General features: G+C 43.7%; 2 protein-coding genes across 3 annotated transcripts in view; both read left to right on the top strand.

Annotated features, from left to right (window-relative positions):
- The window catches only part of LOC146640606 (NLR family CARD domain-containing protein 3-like), a 248,787-nt gene that overhangs the window by 182,721 nt on the left and 39,461 nt on the right, over positions 1–26,605 (top strand). The window lies entirely within an intron of this gene.
- LOC146640610 (protein NLRC3-like) lies at positions 1,068–16,211 on the top strand. Of its 2 annotated transcripts, XM_085400048.1 has the most exons (8): positions 1,068–1,186; positions 2,534–2,612; positions 2,774–2,960; positions 3,089–4,883; positions 5,377–5,550; positions 9,949–10,122; positions 15,394–15,440; positions 15,589–16,211. In XM_085400048.1, the coding sequence occupies exons 1-8, from the start codon at positions 1,068–1,070 to the stop codon at positions 16,122–16,124; spliced, it is 3,111 nt and encodes a 1,036-aa protein (XP_085256174.1). In that variant the 3' UTR covers positions 16,125–16,211. The 2 variants fall into 2 exon arrangements, with proteins under 2 accessions (XP_085256174.1, XP_085256175.1); XM_085400049.1 differs by lacking the exons at positions 15,394–15,440; positions 15,589–16,211 and adding an exon at positions 1,440–1,541 and having other exon boundaries at positions 9,949–10,445.

Consider the following 26,605-nt stretch of genomic DNA (forward strand, 5'->3'; position numbering starts at 1 on the left):
TTGTGCTGTTTCATCTTTGATTTGTGTTCATAAACACTCAGAGAAACATCACGTGACCTCATCAGGATCTGTGTTGGTGTGTGGGGCTGTACCTCAGCTTTATGTTGTTACATGCTCATTTGTTCATTTCACACAGTAACATCAAAGTAATGTTATGAGGAGTAATGAAGTAACGTACTCCATTACTTTTAATCAAAGTGTTCTGTGTAATATGTGTAATAATGACTGTTTTGAGTAATGACCAACACTGATCACAACAAAGAGGAAATGCCTCCAACATGCACAAACATTTGAGCCACAACATGCAGTTAATGTGCACAAATGTCTTTGATATGCTGCTCAGTGATGGTGGTGACTGTCAGAGCAGAGCTACTGAGAATCAATAAGTAATATCAATGATGGGATCAGAATCACTAAATTCTTCTCATCCCTGTCAGTATCATACATGTGCTGTATAATGTGATAAATGTAGAGGTGCTGGCTGTTCTCTCACTCTGCTGTTTAGCTGTAAAGGACGCCTCCCTGCCTTTGTCTCATTCATGACCTTTAATAGTCTCTTCTAACATGCAGAGATCTGTATGATCTGTTTCATAGAGTCTAACCAGCCTGTACAGGTAACAACAACAGTCACTGCATCACTGACACACAAACGTCATCTCTGTCAATAACAACATTCATACATGGAATAAAAACACATCAGTGGATCATTGCTGGAGCTGATGTTTGTGCTCCTGGTGCAAAGGCTCTCAGTTTCCTCCTTGAAATAACATCAGTGGTGGGTCAGCGACATGCTTTCTTTCCCTCTCAGGTTTAAATATCTGGGACTCTCCACCGTTTGGTTTTAGAGCTGAAGAAGCTTCTCAGATGAAACGTCTTCCAGAAACTTAAAGACGTCTGTTTTCTCTCCAAGCTCCTTAGATCACATGACCTGGATGACTGAACCTACAGACATATTGACCTGGTTTCATGGTCACATGACGGGTCAGAGGTCAGCGACTGTAACTCAGTTCCTCCTGTTAATGTGAACTCACTGAGTGTTTGTGGTTTACCTCTCAGACTGACTGAAGATGATGATGGAGGAAGAGGAGGACAGAGCAGAGTCTGCAGGGTCCAGCTGTCCGTCTGTGAGGAGTGACCGGTCCAAAGGTCGACCTCCAGACTTCAGTGGTGAACCTGGAGCAACGAGGTCAGAGAGCTGAACTCACTGAGTAACAGAAATAATTCTGCACTGACATTATAATCAGTGTTGACTCTGGTTGATTGTCTGACTGTTTGTGAGCTGAGAGGAAATGAAAATGAGTTTGTAACAAAAATCAGTTTTGTCCAGTTTTCCTGTAAAAAGCTGAACTCTAATCTAAGAGGATGTTACTGACAGGAAACAGCTGCATTATCTGCAGTCTGTGTGATCACAGCTGCTTCAATCATGTTTGTGTCTGCAGAGGTCAGAGGTCACAGTCTGCAGGGTCCAGCTGTCCGTCTGTGAGGAGTGACCGGTCCAAAGATCACCCTCCAGACTTCAGTGGTGAACCTGGAGCAACGAGGTCAGAGAGCTGTGATGACTCCTTTACATGTTTGTGTTTCCTGGATAAATATGACCTGAAACATCCTCAGATTGTTACAAAGATTCATTAAAAAGAAAACAATGAAAGAGAAAAGATCCAAATGTTCGACTTGGTCATTTGCTGTTTGAGGACAGTGATGCTCATATCTGTGGGGAAAGTGTGACCTGAGTGGGTTCATGTTTGTCTTTAAAGAACAGAGCTGCTCTGATTCTCTTTGTGTCTGATCTGTTAAACAGTCTGAGAGGTCACACAGAGACCCAGCAGCTAAAGCCTGGATCATACTGGCTGCTGTTACTCCATCAGGACAACACTGAACCACAGTGGTGTGGATGTAGTGGATAAATCCCACCATACTGATGCTCAGAGTTAACCACAGGGAACAAAACCAGATGTTACCTTCAGATTGTGACCTTTGGAGTGGACGATGCAGATTTCAATAGAGAATAAATGTTGTTGTTTTTCAGCTGTGAAGAAAGAATCTAATTTTCTGAACTGAAGAATTTATGATGCTGGAAACAACATGGAGACTATAACACAACATTTCCACTGTGTTCATAGAATGAATGTAAAACTGTCAGACATTCATTAAATATGCAAAATGTCTACAGAAGCATCAGAGGGTCAGACGTGAAGCACTCAGTGATTTTGATCAAATGACTCATCAGTTATTGATCTGTACTACACTGATCTACCACGTTAGTAAAGCTGGTGTTCTGGTGGTGGAGGGAGACTCGGATCATGTTCTGGTTTTGGAGCAGTGATCTGCTGATGGTTCAGTTTGATGAGCTTCTTCAAAATCATCCCTGACATCACCACTGAAAGGACGTCCATGAAAACAGACTGAAAATTACTGATATGTTCACAATCTGAGAGTTTAAAACTTGACAGACTTGATTCAGATGAAGTTATTTGAGCAGAAACTCCTGGATCTTTATCCTGTGTTGATCTAATCCTTCATGGTTCCTCCACAGAGTGGAGCAGCAGAGCTCAGAGGTTCCCAGTGGTCAGTCTGCCCAGCAGCATCAAACACAGCTGGACTCCATATTTATGGTCTGTACATGTACAACAACTACTGTTACATCTGTTCTGTTCACAGTCATCTCCATGCTGCTCTTTGTAGACCAGTGGATCGTCAGTGTGTCCAACATGGATCTGATGTTTGGCTCCATGATTTCAGTCTGATTGGCTCATTCATAAATATTCTGTTCCAGCTGCTGGAGGACAACATCATCACTTTTGTGAAGAACGAGCTGAAGAAGATCCAGAAGGTTCTGAGTCCAGATTACCCAGAATGCTTTGAGAGTCAGAGGAGCAGCAGCAGAGAGGCGTTTGTGAAGATCACAGTGGACTTCCTGAGGAGAATGAAGCAGGAGGAGCTGGCTGACCGTCTGCAGAGCAGTAAGAGGATTTATCTAAAGATTTAAGCTGCTGGATAAATGAACATTTTCCAGAGATGGAAGATGGAGCAACATGTTTTAAAGATTAGTTCTTTTTGGAATTGAGTGTTTATTTTTCTTCTCATTCAGAACTTCATGCTGCAGTTTGTCATCGTAACCTTAAATCCACCCTGAAGAAGAAGTTCCAGTGTGTGTTTGAGGGCATCGCTAAAGCAGGAAACCCAACCCTCCTGAATCAGATCTACACAGAGCTCTACATCACAGAGGGAGGGACTGCAGAGGTCAATGATGAACATGAGGTCAGACAGATTGAAACAGCATCCAGGAAACCAGACAGACCAGAAACAACCATCAGACAAGAAGACATCTTTAAAGCCTCACCTGGAAGAGATGAACCAATCAGAACAGTGCTGACAAAGGGAGTGGCTGGCATTGGGAAAACAGTCTTAACACAGAAATACAGCCTGGACTGGGCTGAAGACAAAGCCAACCAGGACATCCAGTTCATATTTCCATTCACTTTCAGAGAGCTGAATGTGCTGAAAGAGGAAAAGTTCAGCTTGGTGGGACTTGTTCATCACTTCTTTACTGAAACCAAAGAAGCAGGAATCTGCAGCTTTGAAGACTTCCAGGTTGTGTTCATCTTTGATGGTCTGGATGAGTGTCGACTTCCTCTGGACTTCCACAAAACTACAATCCTAACTGACCCTAGAAAGTCCACCTCAGTGGATGTGCTGCTGATAAACCTCATCAGGGGGAAACTGCTTCCCTCTGCTCGCCTCTGGATAACCACACGACCTGCAGCAGCCAATCAGATCCCTCCTGACTGTGTTGGCATGGTGACAGAGGTCAGAGGGTTCACTGACCCACAGAAGGAGGAGTACTTCAGGAAGAGATTCAGAGATGAGGAGCAGGCCAGCAGGATCATCTCCCACATCAAGACATCACGAAGCCTCCACATCATGTGCCACATCCCAGTCTTCTGCTGGATCACTGCTACAGTTCTGGAGGATGTGCTGGAAACCAGAGAGGGAGGACAGCTGCCCAAGACCCTGACTGAGATGTACATCCACTTCCTGGTGGTTCAGGCCAAAGTGAAGAAGGTCAAGTATGATGGAGGAGCTGAGACAGATCCACACTGGAGTCCTGAGAGCAGGAAGATGATGGAGTCTCTGGGAAAACTGGCTTTTGATCAGCTGCAGAAAGGAAACCTGATCTTCTATGAATCAGACCTGACAGAGTGTGGCATCGATATCAGAGCAGCCTCAGTGTACTCAGGAGTGTTCACACAGATCTTTAAAGAGGAGAGAGGACTGTACCAGGACAAGGCGTTCTGCTTCATCCATCTGAGTGTTCAGGAGTTTCTGGCTGCTCTTCATGTCCATCTGACCTTCATCAACTCTGGACTCAATCTGATGGAACAACAACAAACAACATCCAAGCGGTCTAGTTTTTTTAGAAAAAAAGAGTCTCTCCACCAGAGTGCTGTGAACAAGGCCTTACAGAGTCCAAATGGACACCTGGACTTGTTCCTCCGCTTCCTCCTGGGTCTTTCACTGCAGACCAATCAGACTCTCCTACGAGGTCTGCTGACACAGACAGGAAGTAACTCACAGACCAATCAGGAAACAGTCCAGTACATCAAGAAGAAGCTCAGTAAGAATCTGTCTGCAGAGAAAAGCATCAATCTGTTCCACTGTCTGAATGAACTGAATGATCGTTCTCTAGTGGAGGAGATCCAACAGTCCCTGAGATCAGGAAGTCTCTCCACAGATAAACTGTCTCCTGCTCAGTGGTCAGCTCTGGTCTTCATCTTACTGTCATCAGAAGAAGATCTGGATGTGTTTGACCTGAAGAAATACTCTGCTTCAGAGGAGGCTCTTCTGAGGCTGCTGCCAGTGGTCAAAGCCTCCAACAAAGCTCTGTAAGTACATATGTGATCATAGCTTTAGCTTTTAAATGTTTATTCTAGTTAACACAGATCAGGTGGAACAACTCAAATAAAATATCAAAAATATTAAGTGGTCATCGGTACTCAGTTTGTTCAATACCGAATACAATGGAGCACAAATTGTCCACGTTTCTGAAATATTTCTGGGTGTAACTGTCACCAAAGTGCAATTTAGACCTGGCCTGTGGTTGTTATCTAAGTGATAATCATCAATTCTACTAAAACAAATACAAAATAAAGAAGTTTGACACATTCTGTTGATATCAAAAGCACACTGAACAATTCAGTGTTGTTTTACTGCTGTTCTCTCTTCACTTCTTCTCCTCTGATTCTCTCCACATGTTGCTCTGCATCAGTGCTCAGTTTCCTGACAAAACAAGATGAAATATTGCTAAATATAATAGTATCTCATTACGCTTCAACATAAGTGTTTTATTTTTGTAATTGTTTATCTGTTATTTTTCAGACTGAGTCACTGTGGCCTGTCAGAGAGAAGCTGTGAAGCTCTGGCCTCAGGTCTCAGCTCTCAGACCTCTAATCTGAGACAGCTGGACCTGAGTAACATCAACCTGAAGGATTCAGGCGTGAAGCTTCTGTCTGAAGGACTGAAGAGTCCACACTGTACACTGGAAACTCTCAGGTAAGATCAAGCATTTTTCTTTCATCAACTGACAGAATTAGCAGATTAATAATAAGGCAGTCCTCTAATAAGAGGAGAAGTGGAGGTGTTTTGAAGGGCAACGTACTCTTATGTTAACAAGACAGGAAGTAGTTCCTGGGAACTGCTTCCTTTGTTATTGTCTAAGTGGAAACATGATGGTGAAACAGTGATGAGTTTGCAGAGGTGGATCCACAGCACACAACACAACAATGCTGTTGCGTGCTGAAAGCAGACTTCTCACAGATTCTGAGGCTGCAGGTTTCATCACTGTCCAACCAAAATTCACTGAACCAGCAGTAAATGAACGTCCAAAACGACGCTTCATGTTTAAAAAACAGATGATCAGGGGGATTTGTGTTTACATCTTTTTTGTGTGATCTGTTCACCTGCTGTTTCAGCTGTTTGGTGGTTGTTGAGATGGTTTTGTGACCTTTTAGCTGAGATCCTGACGTTTCTGTTGATACCACACATGTCTAATTACTTTGTACAGCATGAATGGCCATAACGAGGTTTTTAACAGTAAGAAAAGTTGTAAAACTTCAGAAAATATAGTTAAAAGTCCAAAACCTTCTACGTCTGGTGGCTTGTGGTAAGGAGCAGATCAAACGAGTAAAGAATTACGTTATAATTATAAATGGCTTCAACAGCACATTCAGGTCTGTGAGACTCATTCAGACACTGAGCCGTGGCTCTGTGCTACATGCACATATTTCTGCATCTCTGCCATTCAGACACACTTTATATATAGTTTATTTTATGTAGTATTCAATACTGAACTGTACATTTAGTCTTTTTAAAGGCAGCAAGTTTTATTCAGTGTTTTCATAAAAGCCTTATTTCTATCCATTTACTGCTATTAGGAAGAACACGTGAGGTTTAAGACCTGGACCAGTTTGAAACCTTTTGTCCTCCACAGTGGAAAATGGGTGGAAATAAAAATGGGTCTCAATTTAGCCAGCTCCTAATTTTATCAGTTCTACTCTCAGCGTCTCCTGTATATCTCCTGTATAAATGTTGCACTCAGCTTTGTGGTCTCCAATATCACTGAAATGCAGCCAGATGCTGCTCATTTTGCCTTTTCACTCTTTCCTGACACGCTTGCATTTCAGTACAGCTCCCATTTCTCTGTGTACTGGTCTCTACCACTACCCTTGCTGTCTATGGGACATTTCCGTCTTCTTTCACATAATGGTATGATCCCAGTCTATGTTTGACACCCCTGGTTTACACGGTTTGGTATTCAATGTACAAGTGAGTTAGCTCTCAGCTAACTAGCAGACAAGCTAACTGCTGGGACTGCGTCTTTCTAACAAGAGCGTCAGACACTCAGACTGGTTTCCTTTGTGGATGATGATGTGTTCTCACACTGATCCTTCATGCTGATGCTGCCATCCACCCACTGCTCCTGGATTCCTCATCATCATCTCCATCAGCCCTCACAATACTCCACCTTCTTCAGCTTCATGTTCAGCAGCCTGGATGGACAGTAATTCTTTCCATGGGTTATGGTGGGACATTGAGAGCTGAAGTCAAACAGCAGTGAGAATGAAAGACTGATTCATTTCTATTTAGTCTTGTGCTGTGCAGCTTTGTTCAGAGCATTAAGGCCCAGCAAAGATCACTGAGGTCATAGAGTCCTGATGAAACCTGTGTGCTTATAGAAACTGAGACCAGATGAACCAGAATAGAAGGACATTAAAATGAAGTGTCAGCTACACAAAGGCAAAGCTGTTCAGTTGTTGCTGTGAGTTATTTAAATGGAGGATGGAGTCAGACTTTAAGCTGCTGGACTCAGTCACTATATCCTGTTGTCCTCATAGAACCTGGACACACAGACTCACCTGTGACACAGTGACACAGTGTGGGCTACACACACATTAGAAAGTGGATCAGTCACACTTGTGCAATCATTTGTTGTGCTGGGAAACCATGAACACTTTGAATCACATTAATGGCTTTGTTACAGCAACATGCAATCATGAGTTCAAAAGTAGTGCATTGTGTACTTATTTTAATAGTACTGCAGTATGAGAAGTGCAACATTCAGTGTGCAGAAACAGATCAGGTGCTTTCTAACAGCAGTGTTCCCTTTAACACAGCAGCAGTTCAAATATTTCTGTCAGTCTGAGCTGAAACATGAATCTAATCAAATATCAAATCAAAGTTCTTTGCCTCTGCCAGGACGTTAACATTTGATCTAGTTTTTTACAAAGTTCCCTCAGCGTCCAGAGCCACCAACATACCTTTGATCAACAGCAAGTGAACATTTATAAATGTGTGTTTGCAGAACAGGAAGCAGCAGAACTATTGTTCTGTTATCAGGCAGCAGCACAAACGCTCATCAGCTCATTTACTGTGCAGGACTTTGAGTGTGTGAAGTGTGTGTTTGTGCTGGATTTCCTTTGGAGAATCTCAGTCAGAAACCAGACAAAGAAAAACTCTTTCAACAGTCCAGGTTGAGTTGACAACATGAACTGCATTTATCTTCCTCTGACTGACATGTTCTTCCTCCTCTGCACCGAGCCAGCTGCTAAGACTCACAAGCTCATTGACATTTTCTGATGATAAAGAAACTCTCTTCTTCTGCACAATATGAGCAGCAACAGAGAAGAAGCTTTCACAGGTACAGATGTTGCAGCTGTGGCAAAGTACATGTGCTGCATGTTGGAGCAGCACTCTAATGGACAGGCCTCTGTACTGATGGTGGGCTCTGCTCTGTATCCACCACACTGTTCTCAGCTGAGTCTTCCTCCTGTTCACAATCACACTCTGATCAAGCATGTTCATGTTGTAACGCCGTGGCTTTCGTAGTCTCTCCTTTGTCTACAGCTCATGTGTTCTTCTTGTGATGCTGCGTCTTGAGGCTCATACATGCCGTCATTTGTTGATCCTAAGAACGTTCCTCAGACCGACTTCTTCAACAACAGATAACTTTAGTTGTATCAACACTGCCTCCTGGAACAGTTTAAAATGAACATGTCAAAGATCTGTACCTGTCTCCATGTTTCTGTCCCCGCCCCTTTCTTTCTGTCCTGGGTCATGTGAGCGCTGCAGTAGTATTAGGCCCACCCTCAATGCTCCCATTGGCTGAGACGCATAATGACGCCCATCTCAAGCCAGCACTGATCAACATCCCTCCTGTGACCCATGGCTTTTATATTCAGAGCCAGTGAGCACTTTCACAATAATCATGATTTTAAAAACTGTGATTAAAATAATTGCTGACGTTAATCAGTTAATGAGTTAACGAGATTATAACAGGTTAAGTTGCCCTAATAATTAGACTTTGGTGACAAACTGATGTGATCTCCATGTTTCCTTTGTTGGACTGTGGGCGAGTGTCAGAACTGAATGTACTGAGTAACATGTAGAGTTTAAACATGTGTCAGTTCCAGTTTTAGAGCTCTAAAGTGCAGCTATCATGTTAGGAATATGTTAGGAATAGACGGGAACACTGAGCACACTGAGGTCAAATCTTTATTTTACCACTCGCTGCATTCTTGATGTTCATGAATTCAGCAGCTTCATGATTGTCTGCAGCATTAATCTCATATTTCCATTAAAAGTGTTGAATTTGACTGTTTGATGTTCTTTATGATCTCTGGCACCAGTTCATCTGTAGGCTGAGCTCAGTCCATCCATTTAGTGAAATGATGTTTAAAGGTCTCCTTGTTCTGTGAGCGTGCACAGATCCTGAAGCAGAAAGCCTGGGTTACAGAGAAATGATCATCACTGTGATGATGCTCATCATCTCTGACTGGGATTTGAGGTTTTGTCAAAGCAGCAAAGAAAGCCTGGCTATGTTGGACTGGGTGTGGCAGCAGCTCCCAGTTTGAGTTCAGGAGACAGACACCCTCTCTACTTTGAAGATCAGCTTCAAACTTTCCTTTTTGATAAAGCTTATAGTTCGAGCTGGATCAGGTGACCCTGAACCATCCCTTAGTTATGCTGCTATAGGCTCAGGCTGTTGGTGGACTTCCCATGATGCTCTGCTTTCTTCTCCCCTCTTTTCACTCCTGATGCTTTTATATGTCACTACTGCGTGTCCTTAACTTTTGTCTCTCTGTTTTGTTCTTGTCTCTCTGAGCTCATCTCTTCCCTTTCCCCTCACCCTGCAACCAGTCATGGTAGATGCTCCTCCTGGAGCCTGTTTTCACTGGGAGGATCTTTGTGTCAAAGGGAGTTCTTCTTCCCACCATCACCAAGTGCTGCTCACAGTGGAGGCAGTTACCTTACACTGTTAAACAGCTTCAGATGACTGTTGTTGTCTGTTGGGTATTGTCACTTATAAATAAAGTTACAATGGATGGATAGATGTTATTGTGACAAAGAGAAAACAACTGTTGACAGATAGATTGTTGTTTTGTGTGTCTGCAGTCTGTCAGGCTGTCTGATCACAGAGGAAGGCTGTACTTCTCTGGCCTCAGCTCTGAGCTCCAACCCCTCCCATCTGAGAGAGCTGGACCTGAGCTACAATCATCCAGGTTACTCAGGAATGAAGCTGCTCTCGGCTGGACTGAGGGATCCAGGCTGGAGACTGGACACTCTCAGGTATGGAGAGAAAATCTGATAGAGGAGGAAGAGCTGGAAACATTTCCTGTGTCTTTCACTCACTTCCTGTTTGTTTCGGGCAGATGACACATGAACAATCACACATGCAGGAATATTTTCAGGGACAGACACACTAGTCTAGCTGGATAGTTCATGGATATTTATGTAGGGGGTCTTCAAGGAGTCTGTTTGCAGGAACATTAATGATAACTGATAAGTCATGTTGAGAGTTTCATTAAAAGTAGACTTACAGTTAGGTAATATTTGGACAGAGACAACATTTTGTAACTTTAGATACAAGTATCAGCCATGTGTGTGTTTCCCATGCTGTATGTCCACAGTCACAGTGACACTGACAGAAGGATGAAACAAGGCTGTGAATCATTTCAGTCTTTGTGTGTGACAAAGAGGCAGACAGGAGCAGCTAACATTTGGAAATGGAAGCTTACTGGAAACACTACATTCACGGCTGAATTCACAATAGATTTGTTCTCAAGTGCACATTTAGCAGCTAATGCTAATGCTAATGCTAATAGCTAATGCTAATACTGTTTTCCCTTTGCTTTCTACAGCAGCTATTGCTAAGTAGGCCACTTTGCTCCGCTAAGGATTTGTGTGACCATGATGGAGACTCTGATAAGCTAATGCTGGACTGAGGGATCCAGGCTGGAGACTGGACACTCTCAGGTATGGAGAGAAAATCTGATAGAGGAGGAAGAGCTGGAAACATTTCCTGTGTCCTTCACTCACTTCCTGTTTGTTTCCTGCAGATGAGACATGAACAATCACACATGCAGGAATATTTTCAGGGACAGACACACTAGTCTAGCTGGATAGTTCATGGATATTTATGTAGGGGTCTCCAAGGAGTCTGTTTGCGGGAACATTTAGGTCACAGGTGTACCTGATATAGATACCAGTGTACCTAATAAAGTGTCAGCTAACATTTGGAAATGGAAGCTTAAATAATGACAAACTGTACATTCACAGCTGAATTCACAATAAATTTGTTCTCAAGTGCACATTTTTCTGTTATTGTTCTCAAACAACAGAATGAGATTGAAATATTGATTCTAACAGGGCCCATAAACAGCACTAGCTTATCAGAGTTTCCATCATGGTCACACAAATCCTTAGCAGAGAAAAGTGGCCTTCTTAGCAATAGCTGCTCAAGTTGTATAAAGAAAGGGAAAACAGTATTAGCATTAGCTGCTAATGGCAGCTTACTTAGCATAAACTCTTTACATCTTTATGCAAGGGAAAGGAGTCACTCATGGAAGCCTATTTAGCATTAACGTCTCACATCATTATAACACAAGAGAAAAGGGTATTAGCATAAGCTACTAATGCTTATTCACCTCAAATTAGCTTTAGCTGCTAATGGTAGCCTACTTAACATTAACTCCTCACTAATATAATGCTAATTCACATCAAATTAGCATTAGCTGCTCATATTGTTATAAGGAAAGGTTTTCCACAATAAAGGCATGGTTAAAAAAGGGAGGAAGGAAGCAGTTGCGACCCTCAGTATGTCTTGAAGATGATCATCCGTAAGTCTGGACCTGTACTTGGACTTATTGAAGTTCAAAGTGGAGAAGAGCTTTTGGCACAAGTATGTGCTACCAAAAAGGCACATGGTCCGCTTGAACATTCGGGAAAGCCGAGGGAAACTAGGGCTCAATCCTCTCAAAAATTGTCCAAGCTTGTCTGCTTTTCCACTCACCTCCCTGAACTTTGTTTTGAGTTCAGAGTTGCACTGCAGCTCAATGAGCTCCATTTGAAGCACAGAAGGGGCATCTTGCACATCAAAGGAGAAGGGGTCCGCAAAAATGTGAAAGGTGGCTCTGTGTGTCTTGAAGTCAGCAAATCTGTGATCAAATTCCTCCTGTAGCCTCAAAATGACATCAACATACTCGTCAGCACTGAATGGTGTGCCTGCATCCACGAGTGCCTTGCATGCTGGGAAATGGCAAAGGTTTGTCTGAGAGAGCTGAGCTTTCCAGAGCGCCAGTTTTGTGGAGAATGCTCTCACGTTGTCATAGGCAGCACTGACAAGTTGCCCCTGGCCTTGTAACGTCTTGTTCAGTACATTAAGCTCATGTGTCATATCAACAAGAAAAGCTGAGTCCATGAGCCATTTGGGATCAGTTAGCACAGGAACACTAACTCCATCCTTCTCCATGAAGGCTTCACTTCTGCTCTCAACTCAAAAAGTCTCTTTAATACATTTCCCCTGCTGAGCCAACGTACCTCAGTGAAGTCGAGCACATCCCCATATTCTGACTCCATTTCCTCTAAAAAAGCACAGAACCTTCGGTGCTTTAAGCCCCTGGATCTGATTTGGTTGATGCATTTCACAACAATAGACATCACATTGTCAAACTTCAGGCATTTGCTGCAAAGGACCTGCTGATGGATGATGCAGTGCAGAGCAATGGCCTCCTCCACGCCTTCCTCTTCCAGTTTGTTTTGTGCCACCAGTCCATTTTCCCTCCCTGTCATTGATGGCGCTCCATCTGTTGTTATTCCAACAAACCTCTTCCATGGCAAACCAACATTCTCAATGGCATCACACAGCTTGTAAATATCTGCTGAGCGGTGGTCTGGCCATGCATTGGAATTACTGTGAGCAGCTCCTCCATCACTTCAAAACTGTCATCAACACCACGGACATACATTGGGAGCTGGGCAGTGTCGGTGATGTCTGTGGTCTCATCAAGAGCGACTGAGTATACACTGAAACATTTGGCTTTCTCACACAGTTGGTCATAAATGTCACTTGACAGGTCAGAAATGCGATCTGCTGCGGTGTTGGCAGAAAGGCTGATGTTGCTAAACTGACCTTTCTTTCCCGGACAGACTATATTTGCAGCCTGCAATATGCACTTTTAGACAAATGCACCTTCTGTGAATGGCTTCCCTGCTTTAGCAATCATCTCACTAACCACGTGGCTCCGACTGCTGCATTATTCTCTTTGGTTGCTTTCTTGGAGAAATCTTGCTGCCTCAGTAGATCTGTTTTAAGACTGGCAACCCGGTTCGCTCTCTCGTCTCCCTGGTATTTTGCATCCAGCTCAGCATGTCTAGTTGTGTAATGACGTTTCAAATTGTATTCCTTGTGCAGCGCAACTTTCTCTGTGCAAATAAGACAGGTCGGGGTGCCCCTGTGCTCAACAAAGAAATATTGCATTTCCCACTTTTCCTGAAATTGTCGGTGCTCATCACCAACCTTTCTCTTCACCGCAGGCTTTGAAAAAGACATGTTTGGGGCTATGTGACATTTATAATTCTACTTGGTGTCACTGTCGCATTGAAGTTTCAATCAAGCGTTTAGCCGACGGACGGGGAACGTCTCAACGCGTAGAGAACGTCATTTCTGCTTCTTTTTCTTGCAACCGTAGCACGGCGATCGGCAGATAAAAAGCCGGTAGCAGTCTCCTTTGTTTTTACGCTCGATGTTCATGTCTTTCATGACGACACGAACACCGTGGCGTTTGCAGATGGTAGAAAGTGCAGGGATAGCGAGCGCAAAAAAGGCGACTGCTCACGGCGCCGGGCTGTTGTTACAGGAGAAAGAAGCGGAAATGACACCGTGACATATAACAACTAACATCAGCTGTTTCTGATGTTAGTTGTTTTGACTGCTTTTACATTATATTGAAATATATGTAATGTTCATGTTTGCTGCAATGCAAACGCAGTGATGCAAATAAAAACATGGAGCCACAAATTACGGTGCGACCCTATAATTAGTCCGGGTTACCGGGGACTGTTGTTGCCGATGAACAGGTGTCGCTATGTGACTGCAGACTAAATTGGGCTGCATTGAGTTCATGACTTTTCTTTTATCCCGCCGCCTACGCATCACTGTGAGAGTTAATATGAGATCTCTCTCTGTGGAAAAATAACTTTAAATCCCACTGACGTGTGTATAAATCTATATACGTATAATGTCCCGCTGGGCAGCAACTTAAAAAAACAACTTTTTTTGAAGTGTTGTGAACGCAGCGCGCTGGGGCGAATGTCGGCGTTTGCCCAATAGAAAGGAGGAAGCCAGCCAGGCACAGAAAGAAAGAAACACTCCAGGGCAACGCTGCTGGAACTTTGACTCATTGAGAAATGTTTCCCTGCTTGCATCAAGCCCGGCTGGTGTCCCCTGAGATCCATATCCCACCCTGATTGGTGGGTTAATTCAGCTCCGCCCACAACACTGTAAAGTGTCATACATTATCAAACTAACATTACATTTTCATATTAAGGTGGGGCCAAAAACTATCGTCCTGCGGGCCGCAATTGGCCCGCGGGCCACGAGTTTGAGACCCCTGGTGTAGGAGGACACCTACTCTGTGTCTGGTTAAGTATAAGAGCCCTTTGTTAGGGGGACCGCTGGACTCTTAGCACCAGCTTTGGGGTCACAGGGTCACATCTGGAACACACACACAGACACACACACAGACACACAGACACACACACACACACAGACACACACACACACACACACGCACAGACACACACACACACACACACACACACACACACTATGCACAGACTGGTACTCTTTGTTCATACCTGTGTAAGACGTCATAATGAACTTGTGCATATTCATGTAAGCTCAATAAAGAGCAGTGTTACGAGGGAGCAGACGAGAGCGACTGAGGTCAAGTGAAGGAACGGCGCTGTCACAGTTCTCTCCCTCATCAATTGTCTGGTTCCAGCGGTGGGTCTGTGCTAGACGACCCATCACCAGCTTTTTCCACTGGTTACCAGTACGTGGTAGAATCCACTTCCAGATCTGGTTGTCTTTAAATCTGTGAATGGATTGGCTCCATCTTATCTCTCTTTAACAAAAGAATCCAAGTGGAGCCCTCAGGTCTGCAGATAAGCAGCTTCTGACCAGAACTAGACGTAAAAACAGAGGTGAGCTTTATCGATGGCTGCAGCCAAACTCTGGAACAGTCGCCCTTCACATCAGGTCGTCACCAACACTGGACATTTTTAAAAGCCGGTTGGAAACACATTTGTACTCTGTAGCTTTCAATCCTGACCAGTCTTTATAGTCATTACTGTGTATGTTTCCTATTTTCTCTCTACTCTGTGCAGCACTTTGGCTCAAGCTGTTTTTAAATGTGCTGATAAATAAATGTAGATTTCTTTGAATAAAACAGTGGAGCCGAGCTTTGAGCTCAGTGTGTAACAGTGTGTGTGTGAGAGCCATGTAATGTCCATGTGTGCATGCTGACTGTGCTGCTCTGACCCCCCTCCTCCTTTCAGGGTGGAGCCTGCTGGAGTCCGATGGTTGAGACCAGGTCTGAGGAAGTGTAAGTGTGTTTTTAATGGGATTCATGAAAACAAAGCAGCACACATTCAACCATCTTCATCATGTCAGGAGTCATCATCAAAGTGTCAATCAATGAACAGATGATGGATCAATAACTGCAGCTGGATTGTGTTTGTTCTCTCCATCAGATTCCTGTCAACTCACAATCGACACAAACACAGTGAACACAAAGCTCCAACTGTCTGACAACAACAGGAAGGTGACACATGTGGAGGAGGTTCAGTCATATCCTGATCATCCAGACAGATTTGATGTTTATCAGCTGCTGTGTAGAAATGGTCTGACTGGTCGCTGTTACTGGGAGGTCGAGTGGAGAGGAAAAGTTTTTATATCAGTGAGTTACAGAAGCATCAGAAGGAAAGGAGACAGTTATGACTGTGTGTTTGGATGGAATGATCAGTCCTGGAGTCTGATCTGCTCTGATGATGGTCCTCGTTATGTCAGGCACAATAACAGATCAACATCCATCTCCTCCTCCTCCTCCTCCTCCTCTGTCTCTAACAGAGCAGCAGTGTATGTGGACTGTCCTGCTGGCACTCTGTCCTTCTACAGAGTCTCCTCTGACACTCTGATCCACCTCCACACCTTCAACACCACATTCACTCAAACTCTTTATCCTGGGTTTATGTTCTGGTCTCCTGGTGGCTCAGTGTCCCTGTGCTGAGTGGAGTGTAAAGAGTGTCTCCTGTTACAGAAACACTCTGACTGTTGAACAGATAGTTCAGTCTGTACATGTCTGTCTCTTTCACTCACAAACACGTTTTCAGATTCATGGATTCAATCAGTTGATGTTTGAAACTCTTCTAAATGATTCCTTGTAAACTTCTTCCTCTTCAGTCACAAACAAACAGGAAGTGATGTCACATGTGTTCCTGTCCACACAGCAGAATGAGTCTATTGCTGACAGTGATGTACAAACAGAGTGAGCATTTCTGAGGCCCAAAATAAACTGAGTAGTTCACTGAATGAACAATGGACTGTGAGCTCAGTTCCTTCATCATTAGTATGGATTATATATGTATATGTATTATATTAGTATCATATATATCAGGTGCTGCTGCTTTCAGTCATTGTGCAAATGTGCTGTTTGTAAGCTTGTAAAGCTGCAGTCAGCTGAGACTGAAGAAGTCACCTGATCAGTGAGCAAACGTTTCTGAAAACGTCCAGATGAACAGAATCAACCTTTTGGGATCAGCCAGCAATGCAGCATCATTGTTGTTCAGCTTCAGAGGTTTGCAGGAATGAACTGATGACCAGAAACAGCTGCAAAGTCCAAGAAAATACCAGCTGGAGTTCAGCTGCATTTGAAGAAGTCAAAGAAAAGTAAGGATGGCAAAGGGCGACGTTTTCTTCCAAAGAGCTGCAAACATGGTCGACGCCTCATTAGAAGAATCATCTGGACATTTGTGAGGAACTCTAACCAAGAAAGCAACGTCACACAGATCCAACAGACAGTTTCCATGACTGCAAGTGTTGAGTGGAAAAATGCTACATTGCATTATTGCATCCTCTCACCACAGGAGGCGCTGTTGGCACCACTGATTGCTGATCAGCTGTTCTCTGATGATCTGATTGATACTGTGAATAACGGGACTCACTGAACTCTGTGACACAGTGAAGATTACAGAGTTTAACTTCAACATCTGACTGACGTCACACAGACAGAAGGATGAACCAGTGAGGCACAGAACACAGTTACTGGAGATACTGGATCAGCTCCATGTGAACCTCTGATGGAGAAGCTGCTGAGCCAGAGAAACATCAGGACATGACAGCAGCTGCACTTATCTAACAACATGTAGCAGAGCTGATCTATGTTAGAGGATCTATCACAGCAGCTGAAGCCAAAGTCCAACACTGGATACCAGCTGAGCCTGTGCTGAGTGTAGTGTTACAGGAAAAGGGCAGAAACACTGGTAGCTCCCAGTGATGCTGACTGGGGCACAGAGCTGAATGATGCAGCATCAGGACACTGTTTCAGTCTGACTGACAGAGAAACCTGTAGCTGTATCTACATGTGAGGCAGAGGCCACACAAGCAGCTTTCTATGTTTCACAGTGACTGAGATCTTCAGTGGGGGTGGACATGCTCCTGTACAGACCTCTGAGGAGAACCAAGGTGCAGTCAAAGAGTCCAGTCTGTCCTCACAGATGTGAACATGTGCTTTCATCAGGTCTGCTGTCAGCTAGCAGGCTCACATCAGAATCACTGTTCCTGAAAAACACAGTCTGTGTGACATCATCAGTCAGCTGATGGTCCCAGATCTGAATGGTTTCTGTCTCTACTGAGGAAGTCAGAGAATATCACTGAGGTGTGGATCAGGTCTGAGTGAGCTGTGGAGGGACAGCTTTAAACAGTCCACAGGTCTCACGTCCTGCTCAGTCTGCTAGCAGATACCTCGTATTGTTCCAGATGTGCTGACATCAGCAGCAGCACAGCTGTGTGATACCATGAATCTCAGTTATTGATCCAACACACAGTAAATACAAAGATCATGATTTCTGAGAGTAATCATTATGAGTCTGAACACATGATCACTGAATGTTAGTCTCCACAATAATAAGCCAACACAAGCAAACACAGCTTTCAGCTCTTATTTTGAAACTGGCTTATTTAGAGAGCTGTGATGTGAGCGTGCCTGGCTCTGAGGCACTTGGGTCAGCCTCTGTTGTTTAGAAGTGTTACAGACTGTGAATGACACAGACCTGTCAGTTTCCATGTTTGTCTGTAACACAGCTCAGGGCTCCATGCTGAACGCATCCATCCAGTGTTATTGATCCAGGACTGATACCAGCATTGGGATCAATACTACAACACACAATCACATGTGTCCACGTGATGCAGTTTGACCAGCTTTATTCATTAATGATCAATCAGCTTATTTACTGCATCTGAGTCCAGCTTCATTTAAATGATCCAACCATGAAAATGACATCAGTCCTACAGAAGCACTTCATGCTAACAGGAAGTCATTTATTAAGGTGGAATAACACAGAGACACAACCACTCACAGCTAACCTGACCCCACTAACTGCATGTGTTTGGACTGTGGGAGGAAGCCGGAGTACCGGAGAGGACGCACACAAACACGGTAGAACATGAAGCTCTGAAACAAAGATGGTGGATTTGACCTCAGGACCAGGCGGGGTTACGGGGGTCATGACCCCCCAATAATAGATCCAGCTACACTGAAACTGTCAATTTCATTTACTTTTACTGTTTTAAAGCTATCAGGCTGCTTTGTGGCTCACTCAATACTAAACTAAGATACTTTCAGTGTGAATCATTTGCAGGAACACAGGCAGGATTTAAAGTGCAGAACTTTACAGTCTCTGTCTCAAAGTTGGTCTGAACATGCTAACAGCTCTTTGTTTTTTTCAGTTTTCACTGGTTTGATGTAATGAAAGAAATTTTAAAGAAGCAGACGATTGTTGTTATTTTAGTTCTATAGTTTCATAAATCGTGGTGTGGATCTAAGTCAACATTCAGAATAAATAAGATAATACAGCACTTTGATGGTTGCCTTTGTATTTTCCCAGCAGTGCTCAGGTTGGTTCTCGGCTACATTTACATACAGATGTTAATGTGTTCAGCAGCTGGACTCATCTGAGGAAGGAACATTGGAAAGGTGCTCAGTGCACAACTGCATCACTAATTTTATGTTAGACCCTGTGTTTTATTGTATTTATATATTTGTAACATTTGACTCAAACACTTTTGGGAAGGATGAAAATGTTTTCAGGAGGAAGTTTTTCCTTCTGTCCGACTGCAGTACACACAACACTGCGTCTCCCCCCATTATCACACTTCCTCAGGCTGGTGATGAGCGCCCCCTGGTGTCAGTGTTGATGACGTCATGCACAGTGAAACATAAACAGTGTCTGTTAATAAAAAATCATGTGTCCATTCTCATGTTTGCATCATGTTTCTGTAAAATCATCAGCTGTTTCTGAACCTTCTTCATTGTTTGACTCATTCCAACAGCTGTGAGCTGTGATGGAGTCAGAGCAGCTTCATCACTGATGTTCAGGTGAAGCTGAACTTAATAAACTGTAGAAATGATCAGGATTCAGGTTGGATGTGTAAAACACTTCTGTGTGAGGTCGCAGTGCTTCATATGTGTGTGTGGGCTGAAGCACACACGTGTGAGTCCTCAGAGGTTTCACACACATCACTGCACACACTTATAATCCTAGTTTAAGCTTGTGGATCATATCGGACACATCAGCAGCTCTTTGGAGACAAAGATTTGAGATTTAAGATGAGTCATAGTCTTTCTATCCATGGTAGCTTCCACTGCTGAGGCTCGGGAAACATGAAGAGGATAATTAAGAGCAAGCATCAGCTCTGTCTCATCTAACTACACAGTATTATGATCATGCACTTATGTCTCAAACTAAGACACAATGAGACAAAATGAGTTCTGTGAGTCTTTAGATTATCAGTAAATTCTGGTGACAGTTTGACGCTCAGTGGAGCCATTTTTGGTTTGTGATGAGTGTTTTGTGAGCTTCTGTTTTGTGAATCGCTCTTTGTAATTTAGAAGATCGTGCAGAAATGTGCGCGCCCTTATCTGAGAGGACACGGAGAGAGTGTCGCAGACTCGAGGTGAGGAGATAAACCTCGGAGCTGGACGGCCTGCACGTTACCCATGTGCATCTTTTCAGTGACATCAAGTGAACCCATAATAAGCATTTCTATGTCTTAGACATCATGTCCATTTCTAATGAGAGATTATTTTTAAATGAGGGAAACCTGGTCTAACAACACGCTTCCAACAGAGCTAAAGGTTCACCACAGTGAGACGGTGGGACTCTGATAAGAACTGAAACACTGTGTATGAACAGCTGAGACAAAACTATATATAAACACTCATTTATTCCAGTTTAGTTTACAATGATTTTAAAGTAATGTGGAACGATTCATGTTCATGAGCTGTTACAAACACAACTATTGATTTGTCTATATATGGTCGGACTACAAGGCTCGTGTTGAGGCTCTTGGAATAATGTGTGAATTACAGCAAGAAATGATGGTTTTCCATTTTACCAAAGTGGAATAAAATCACCACAGCAAAGAAATCATGTTATTGTCTGCAGCTAAAATATATGGTGAACATGGTTTTATAATAATGTGCAAACACAACCTCACTCTGCTCTATACGAGGAGCCAACCACAGCTGTCCGGGTCTTCATCCACCACCTCCACCATCTTTGCTCATCATCATTCACTTAATTGCTGATTGGTTTAAATCAAACTCCATTACAGGTTCAACTCCATTATATAACAGCATGTTGACTTTGGATCTGGTGTGCAGTGCCACCTTAAAAGATGAGGAAACTAAGAGATTACAAAAAAAGAAGTGGAGGAGTTAAAGAGCTGCAGCAGATTAACAGTTTCTGACAGTCATGTGTTAGAAATAGGACGATTAGATGAGCTGAGGGATCCATCTACTGCTCAGTGAAGCCTCATCAGAAACAGTCTCAGTGGAAGGATGGCTCTATTGTTAAGGAAGGACACAGGCAGAAAGACTGGCGTCTGTCACACAGGAACTGGACTGAAAATCAGCTGCACATATTCATCAGTATGTGCAAACATATTATAGGTGTGGAATTCAGGACAGTACCATCAGAAGTTGATCCACTGTGCAAATGTCTGATTGGCAGTGGCTTCATTTTTCACTATGAACAAACTGCTAATGCAGCATCACAGGACGTCAGCCATGGATTGGCCTCCCCAGACCTCAACATTACTGAAACATCTTAACAGAGGATGGAAACAAAGGGAACCAACATCCAAGAAAAGAGCTGCTGCTGAAAACTTCCTCACAGAAAACACAAACAAGCTTGACTAAGAGACTCCAGGCTGTGCTGAATTATAAAGGTGGACTGACCTCCAGGGTCCTTAGTATCATATAAGCTCAGTTTGTGTCTTATATACTTTCCATTTATATAACAAAATATATAGAAAGGAGGGTGGTTTAAGATGTGTGTAGAGTTTTATTCATTATCTTTAGACAAACAAAGAAAGCACCATCCATTCGTCTCCAGTCTGTATGAAAAACAGGGGAAAGGTCAAATTAAACCTTTGAAATTCCTTTCACAATAAATCCATAAATAAACAAAATAAAACATAGAAAAGTGTTTAAACCCACTTTTCCATAAAGCTGTCAATAGGAAATGTTCCAGTAAACATGTCTGTGTTTCTGCTGTTTTCCTGTCATGCGTCCACAGCTGACAGGTAACCCTATTGGAGTCGCCATAGTGACGGGTGGCGTCTCAGCTTCAGCGTGTTGATGGGCACAGCCATGGTTACCACAGCTGGAGTTGGTGTACGGCGAGCTGTGAGAGGACAGAGATGGAGAACGCACATTTAACTCTTTAACAGGAGATACGTTACGACTAACAGACGACTGCTGTCTACATGATGTCTTTGCAGCCCTTATGCTACATGTTACACAACTTTTCTTCATGCCAACAAGACTGAGGTGCCACATAGTCGACACATACGGCTGATTATGATGCATGTTTTACTGTTGCTATGTTCACATCATCTGCTTGGCTTTATTACTGAAAGCCTGGAGATCCTCTGACGTGTGCATGGCTGATGTGAAGTATGATTAGTCCTACATGACATCAACAGCAGAGGCAATGAAAGCTTTGTTGTTAACAGGTTGTAGGTAAAGTCAAATGTCTACTTCTACACTTGTGTTGGGTAAAGTTCTTCTCACTGCAGCAGATTTATATCTGTGCTTTCACAGGGCGTGATGTGGAGCTCAGCGCTGAGGTGCAGGTCTCCTTGGAGACGGCATCCTGGCTGAAATATTATCATGCTTCCAAAACATTTCAGCTTTTATTTTGAAAGAAACAAGACTTGAAAACGAATCCCCTTCTTCCTCTTTGTCTTTGTTCTTCAGAGGAGTGTCACCTGGACAAACTCAGGGCTGTTCTAGAGCCTTTCTTATTATTTGACTCCATAGAAATAAAACTGAATCGAATCAAACAAAAACTCCCAAACAGCTAAAACACTTTGCTTTATTCTCTTTTTTAACAAATACGTTGAAGTCCATCCATAACAACACAGCTGAGATCTCCTTTGTAATCAAGTGTTTCCATCCTTTGTACAGATCTGCATACAAAACAATCATTTACGTCCCACAGAAGTCTAGTTACACGTAACTATACAAGAACTGGTGAATGACAGAAACATGAGACACATGATCACAGGTGATAACAAAAAGAGAAAGAATTCATGTGTTAGTGATGTTTTTCAGCCCTGATGGCTCATGTTGGAGAAACAAGCTGAGGTACGTGGAAAGTTCACACACACAAGTGGGCGTGAGCGCACACACAGAGAGAAACACAACTGAAGCATCTGTTTGCTGTTTCTGCTTTCATCATCTCTGCTGCTGTGTCAGGCTGGGGTCTCTCAGTGACGTGGTTGAGGTGAAGTATGACGAGTATCCCTGATTCAGTCCATCGAGACAAAGGGCAAAGAAAGCTGTTGTTAACAAACTCTATGGTGATGTGGCATTTAGCTCTGACTCTACGCTCTGCTGAATCCTTTGAACCTGCTGATCAGTAAAGCTCTACGTGCTGCAGCAGATTGACCTCATCTGTGTTCACAGGTGTGGACCTCAGCGCTGAGGTGCAGGAGACTTTCATTCAGTTCTCCCTGCAAACAGCATCCAGCCTGGAAATACTGTCATCTTTCCCACAAATGCTGCTCTTATCTCAGAGAAGAAGTCTGATGTAAATAACTGCAATCAACAGTGATGTTCTGCACAGATCACTTTTCCATTTTGCTCTCTAGATGAGTCCCAGCTGCCTGACCTTGTGTCCAGGTGATCGTCTCACTGAGGAGCTTTTGTTCTGAAAATCTCACGTCCATCACCTGTTTCCTTTTTACTATCTCTGCTCTTTCTTTATTCACAATGCTCATAATATCACACAATTATATTCATCACCTGCATGTTTTTATCCAGCTGCTGTTAGAACCAAACAAATAAAAAGGATGAAAAGCCTGAAATCCTTTGATTTATTACATTTGAAACAAATATGAGAGCATCCCTAACAGCACAGCTGAGACCTTTGTTTTAATCAAGCCTTTGTATCGACACACTTGTAAAGATTCATATACAAAACATAATAGAATAAATCAATATAAAATACACATAATCACAAAAATGCAGCCATGTTGTGAGTTTGCATCTAAAACATGCATGTTTCCCTTTGTACAGGCAGATTTACAGCAGACAAAGCAACATGCTGATCGACTTTGACCGCTGCAAAAACAAAATACCCACCAAGTCTGAAGTCGATCAGAGGAACTGTTGACAGACTGACAGACAAACAGATGCTTGATTCATTAGTGCGATTAAATGTTCTTCTTTAGCAGCATCACTTCATGTGTTTGTGTTCCAGGAATAAAGGTCTGTTTAAACTGGACGTCTCCTCAGCATCACTCGTGCTGTCGTGGTTTCAAAGCTGTGCAGAAAGAATCTGAGGGATGATACAGAGGTGACCAAAGTTACAAACATCCAGCTGTGCTGCAAATGTTTGCAGAGCTCCAAACTCTTTGGCTTTCTGCAGAGCAAGTATGGAAGAAGCACCTGAGCTAACTTCAGTTTAGACGATATGAGGAAAAATGCTGCTTCCCAAAGTTTCCTACAAGTATCCAGTTTATATTTAGAGAAGCGAAGGCTCTTTATCCTGACAACTACTCCCTGGTGGATCCCTGTCCTGTGACAGCAGCAAAGACTGTGTATCAGTATCATCAAAGCCACTTCAATAACCAGTGTTTAAAGCTCTCTAGCAGATGGACTTCAGTGGCAGCAGCCTCTGTCTGCTGTATACAGAAGGTTCTCTGATGAAGCACACAGCAGATGCTGCACTACAACAGCAGCAGCAGCTCAGCTTCAGTTTGCTTCGACGCCCTTTTTGACCTGTGAAACAGCAGAAAATGAAACATTTCAACACCCGTTTGTTAGCGTGAGCTATTCTGCTGTTTTTCATCATTTCACAGGTGAAATAAAATCACATTTACTTCCTGTAGGAGTGATCGTGTCCAGCCTGACTGAGACCATGTGCTCCATCCTGCACAGGTAATAAACCTCTGACATGAAGGGCTGTCAAGTAGTTTTAGACAAATGGGGGTAAAAGAGACGTTAAAAGCTTAAAGAGAAACTACATTTTCTAAGAACTGTCTGACGTTCACCTCTCACACAGCGGATACGATTCTGCCGCTGCAGGAATAATCTTTGTGGTTGTGAAACTGTCCATGTGTTTGCAGAAAATGTCACATGTTCAAAGCCATCCCAGCACCTGGGGTTTGTATAAGTGCAGCTGTTGGTGGGGAGATAGTCTCACTCTTCTATATAAAGAGTCAGCAGGCAGCAGATCTTCATCTGTGATCTCCTCCATCATCACGTCTTCACTCTTCAGCAGCTATGGCTTCACTTCGTGCCCTTCTGGGAGTGGTGCTGTGCTCCTCATGGTTTCTGCTTCTGCCTCAGGCGGACTTTGATTTACAGAGTCATCCATAATATTTTTTATTTTTTATTTTACTGCCCATCTATTTTCATACAAATGTCTCCGTCTTATGGAAAAGGGGTGGAGCTTATCCAACGAGGACAGGCAGGGCCCCCCCAGACAGTTTAGCAGTCTATACAGGAGGCTGACCTTTGCAACATGTACTTCTATAATGACTTCACCATTTAGGTTATTTGGTTATGTTTCACCCTGGATTTTGTGTGATAATATTTATTTTGTCCACTGATTTAAAAACAACAAACTATATGAATATAAAACAGAGTGAACAACAAAACAAAACAAAACAAAAATAGAGGGGGCGACACACTGTCTTACAGACTACCTCAACTTTTGTGTGGACACAGTCGCCCCTGCTAAGACGGTACGGTGTTATCCTAATAACAAACCGTGGGTAACACAGGAAGTCAAAGCTGTCCTCAACATGAAGAAGAAGGCTTTCAGGAGCAAAGTGAAGGAGGAGATGAAGGCAGCACAGCGGGAGGTGAAACGCTGCCTGAGGGAAGCAAAGGACACCTACAGGAGGAAGGTGGAGCAGAAGTTGGAGAGGAACAATATGAGGGAGGTCTGGAATGGTGTGAAAACCATCACAGGCCACAACACCAAGAAAAGCACAGTGGGGGGGACTGTGGAGAAGGCAAACGAACTTAACAACTTCTTCAACAGGTTTGACCAGCCCACAAGCCCCCCACCCTCACCTTCACTACAGAGTCCTCTCCCCACTCTCCTGCCTCCCTCGCTTCCCCCCCTTCCTGACACCATGACACCCCCCTCCTCCAATCCCTCTCTCAGCAGCAAGACATCTCCCCCCCTCCCCTCCTCCCAAACATCTCCCAGTGTCACAGTGGATCAGGTCAGGAGACAACTGAGGAAGCTTCGCCCCAGAAAGGCAGCAGGCCCAGACAAGGTGTGTCCTAGGATGCTTAAGGCGTGTGCTGCTGAACTTGGGGAGCCGCTACAACGAGTCTTCAACCTCAGTCTGCGACTGGGGAGAGTGCCCGCCCTATGGAAGACATCCTGCATCGTCCCGGTCCCCAAAAAGAACCGGCCCAATGAGCTGAATGACTTCCGACCGGTGGCACTGACGTCACATCTTATGAAGACTCTAGAGCGGCTCTTCCTCAACCTCCTCCGACCACAGGTACAACATGCCCAGGACCCACTACAGTTTGCATACAAGGCGGGTGTCGGAGTGGAGGATGCCATCCTGTAACTCCTACACAGAGCCCACTCACACCTGGATGGGGGAAAAGGCACGGTCAGGATCCTGTTTCTTGACTTTTCCAGTGCCTTTAATACCATCCGGCCCTGTATGCTTCAGGAAAAACTGAACAGGATGGAGGTGGACCCCTGCCTGGTGGCTTGGATCTCCGACTACCTCACCGACAGATCACAGTACGTCAGGCTGAAGGACATCACGTCTGACACAGTGGTCAGCAGCACAGGAGCACCACAGGGAACTGTGCTGTCCCCTCTTCTCTTCACCCTGTACACCTCTGACTTCTGCTACAACTCTGAATTATGCCATATTCAGAAGTTTGCAGATGACACGGCCATCATGGGGTGTATCTGGGATGATCAGGAAGAGGAGTACAGA

The sequence above is a fragment of the Rhamphochromis longiceps genome, unplaced genomic scaffold (assembly GCF_057381845.1).
Source record: "Rhamphochromis longiceps isolate RC_006_pf unplaced genomic scaffold, R_longiceps_female_GT1.1 unmapped_scaffold_4, whole genome shotgun sequence".
Classification (NCBI taxonomy): Eukaryota; Metazoa; Chordata; class Actinopteri; order Cichliformes; family Cichlidae; genus Rhamphochromis; species Rhamphochromis longiceps.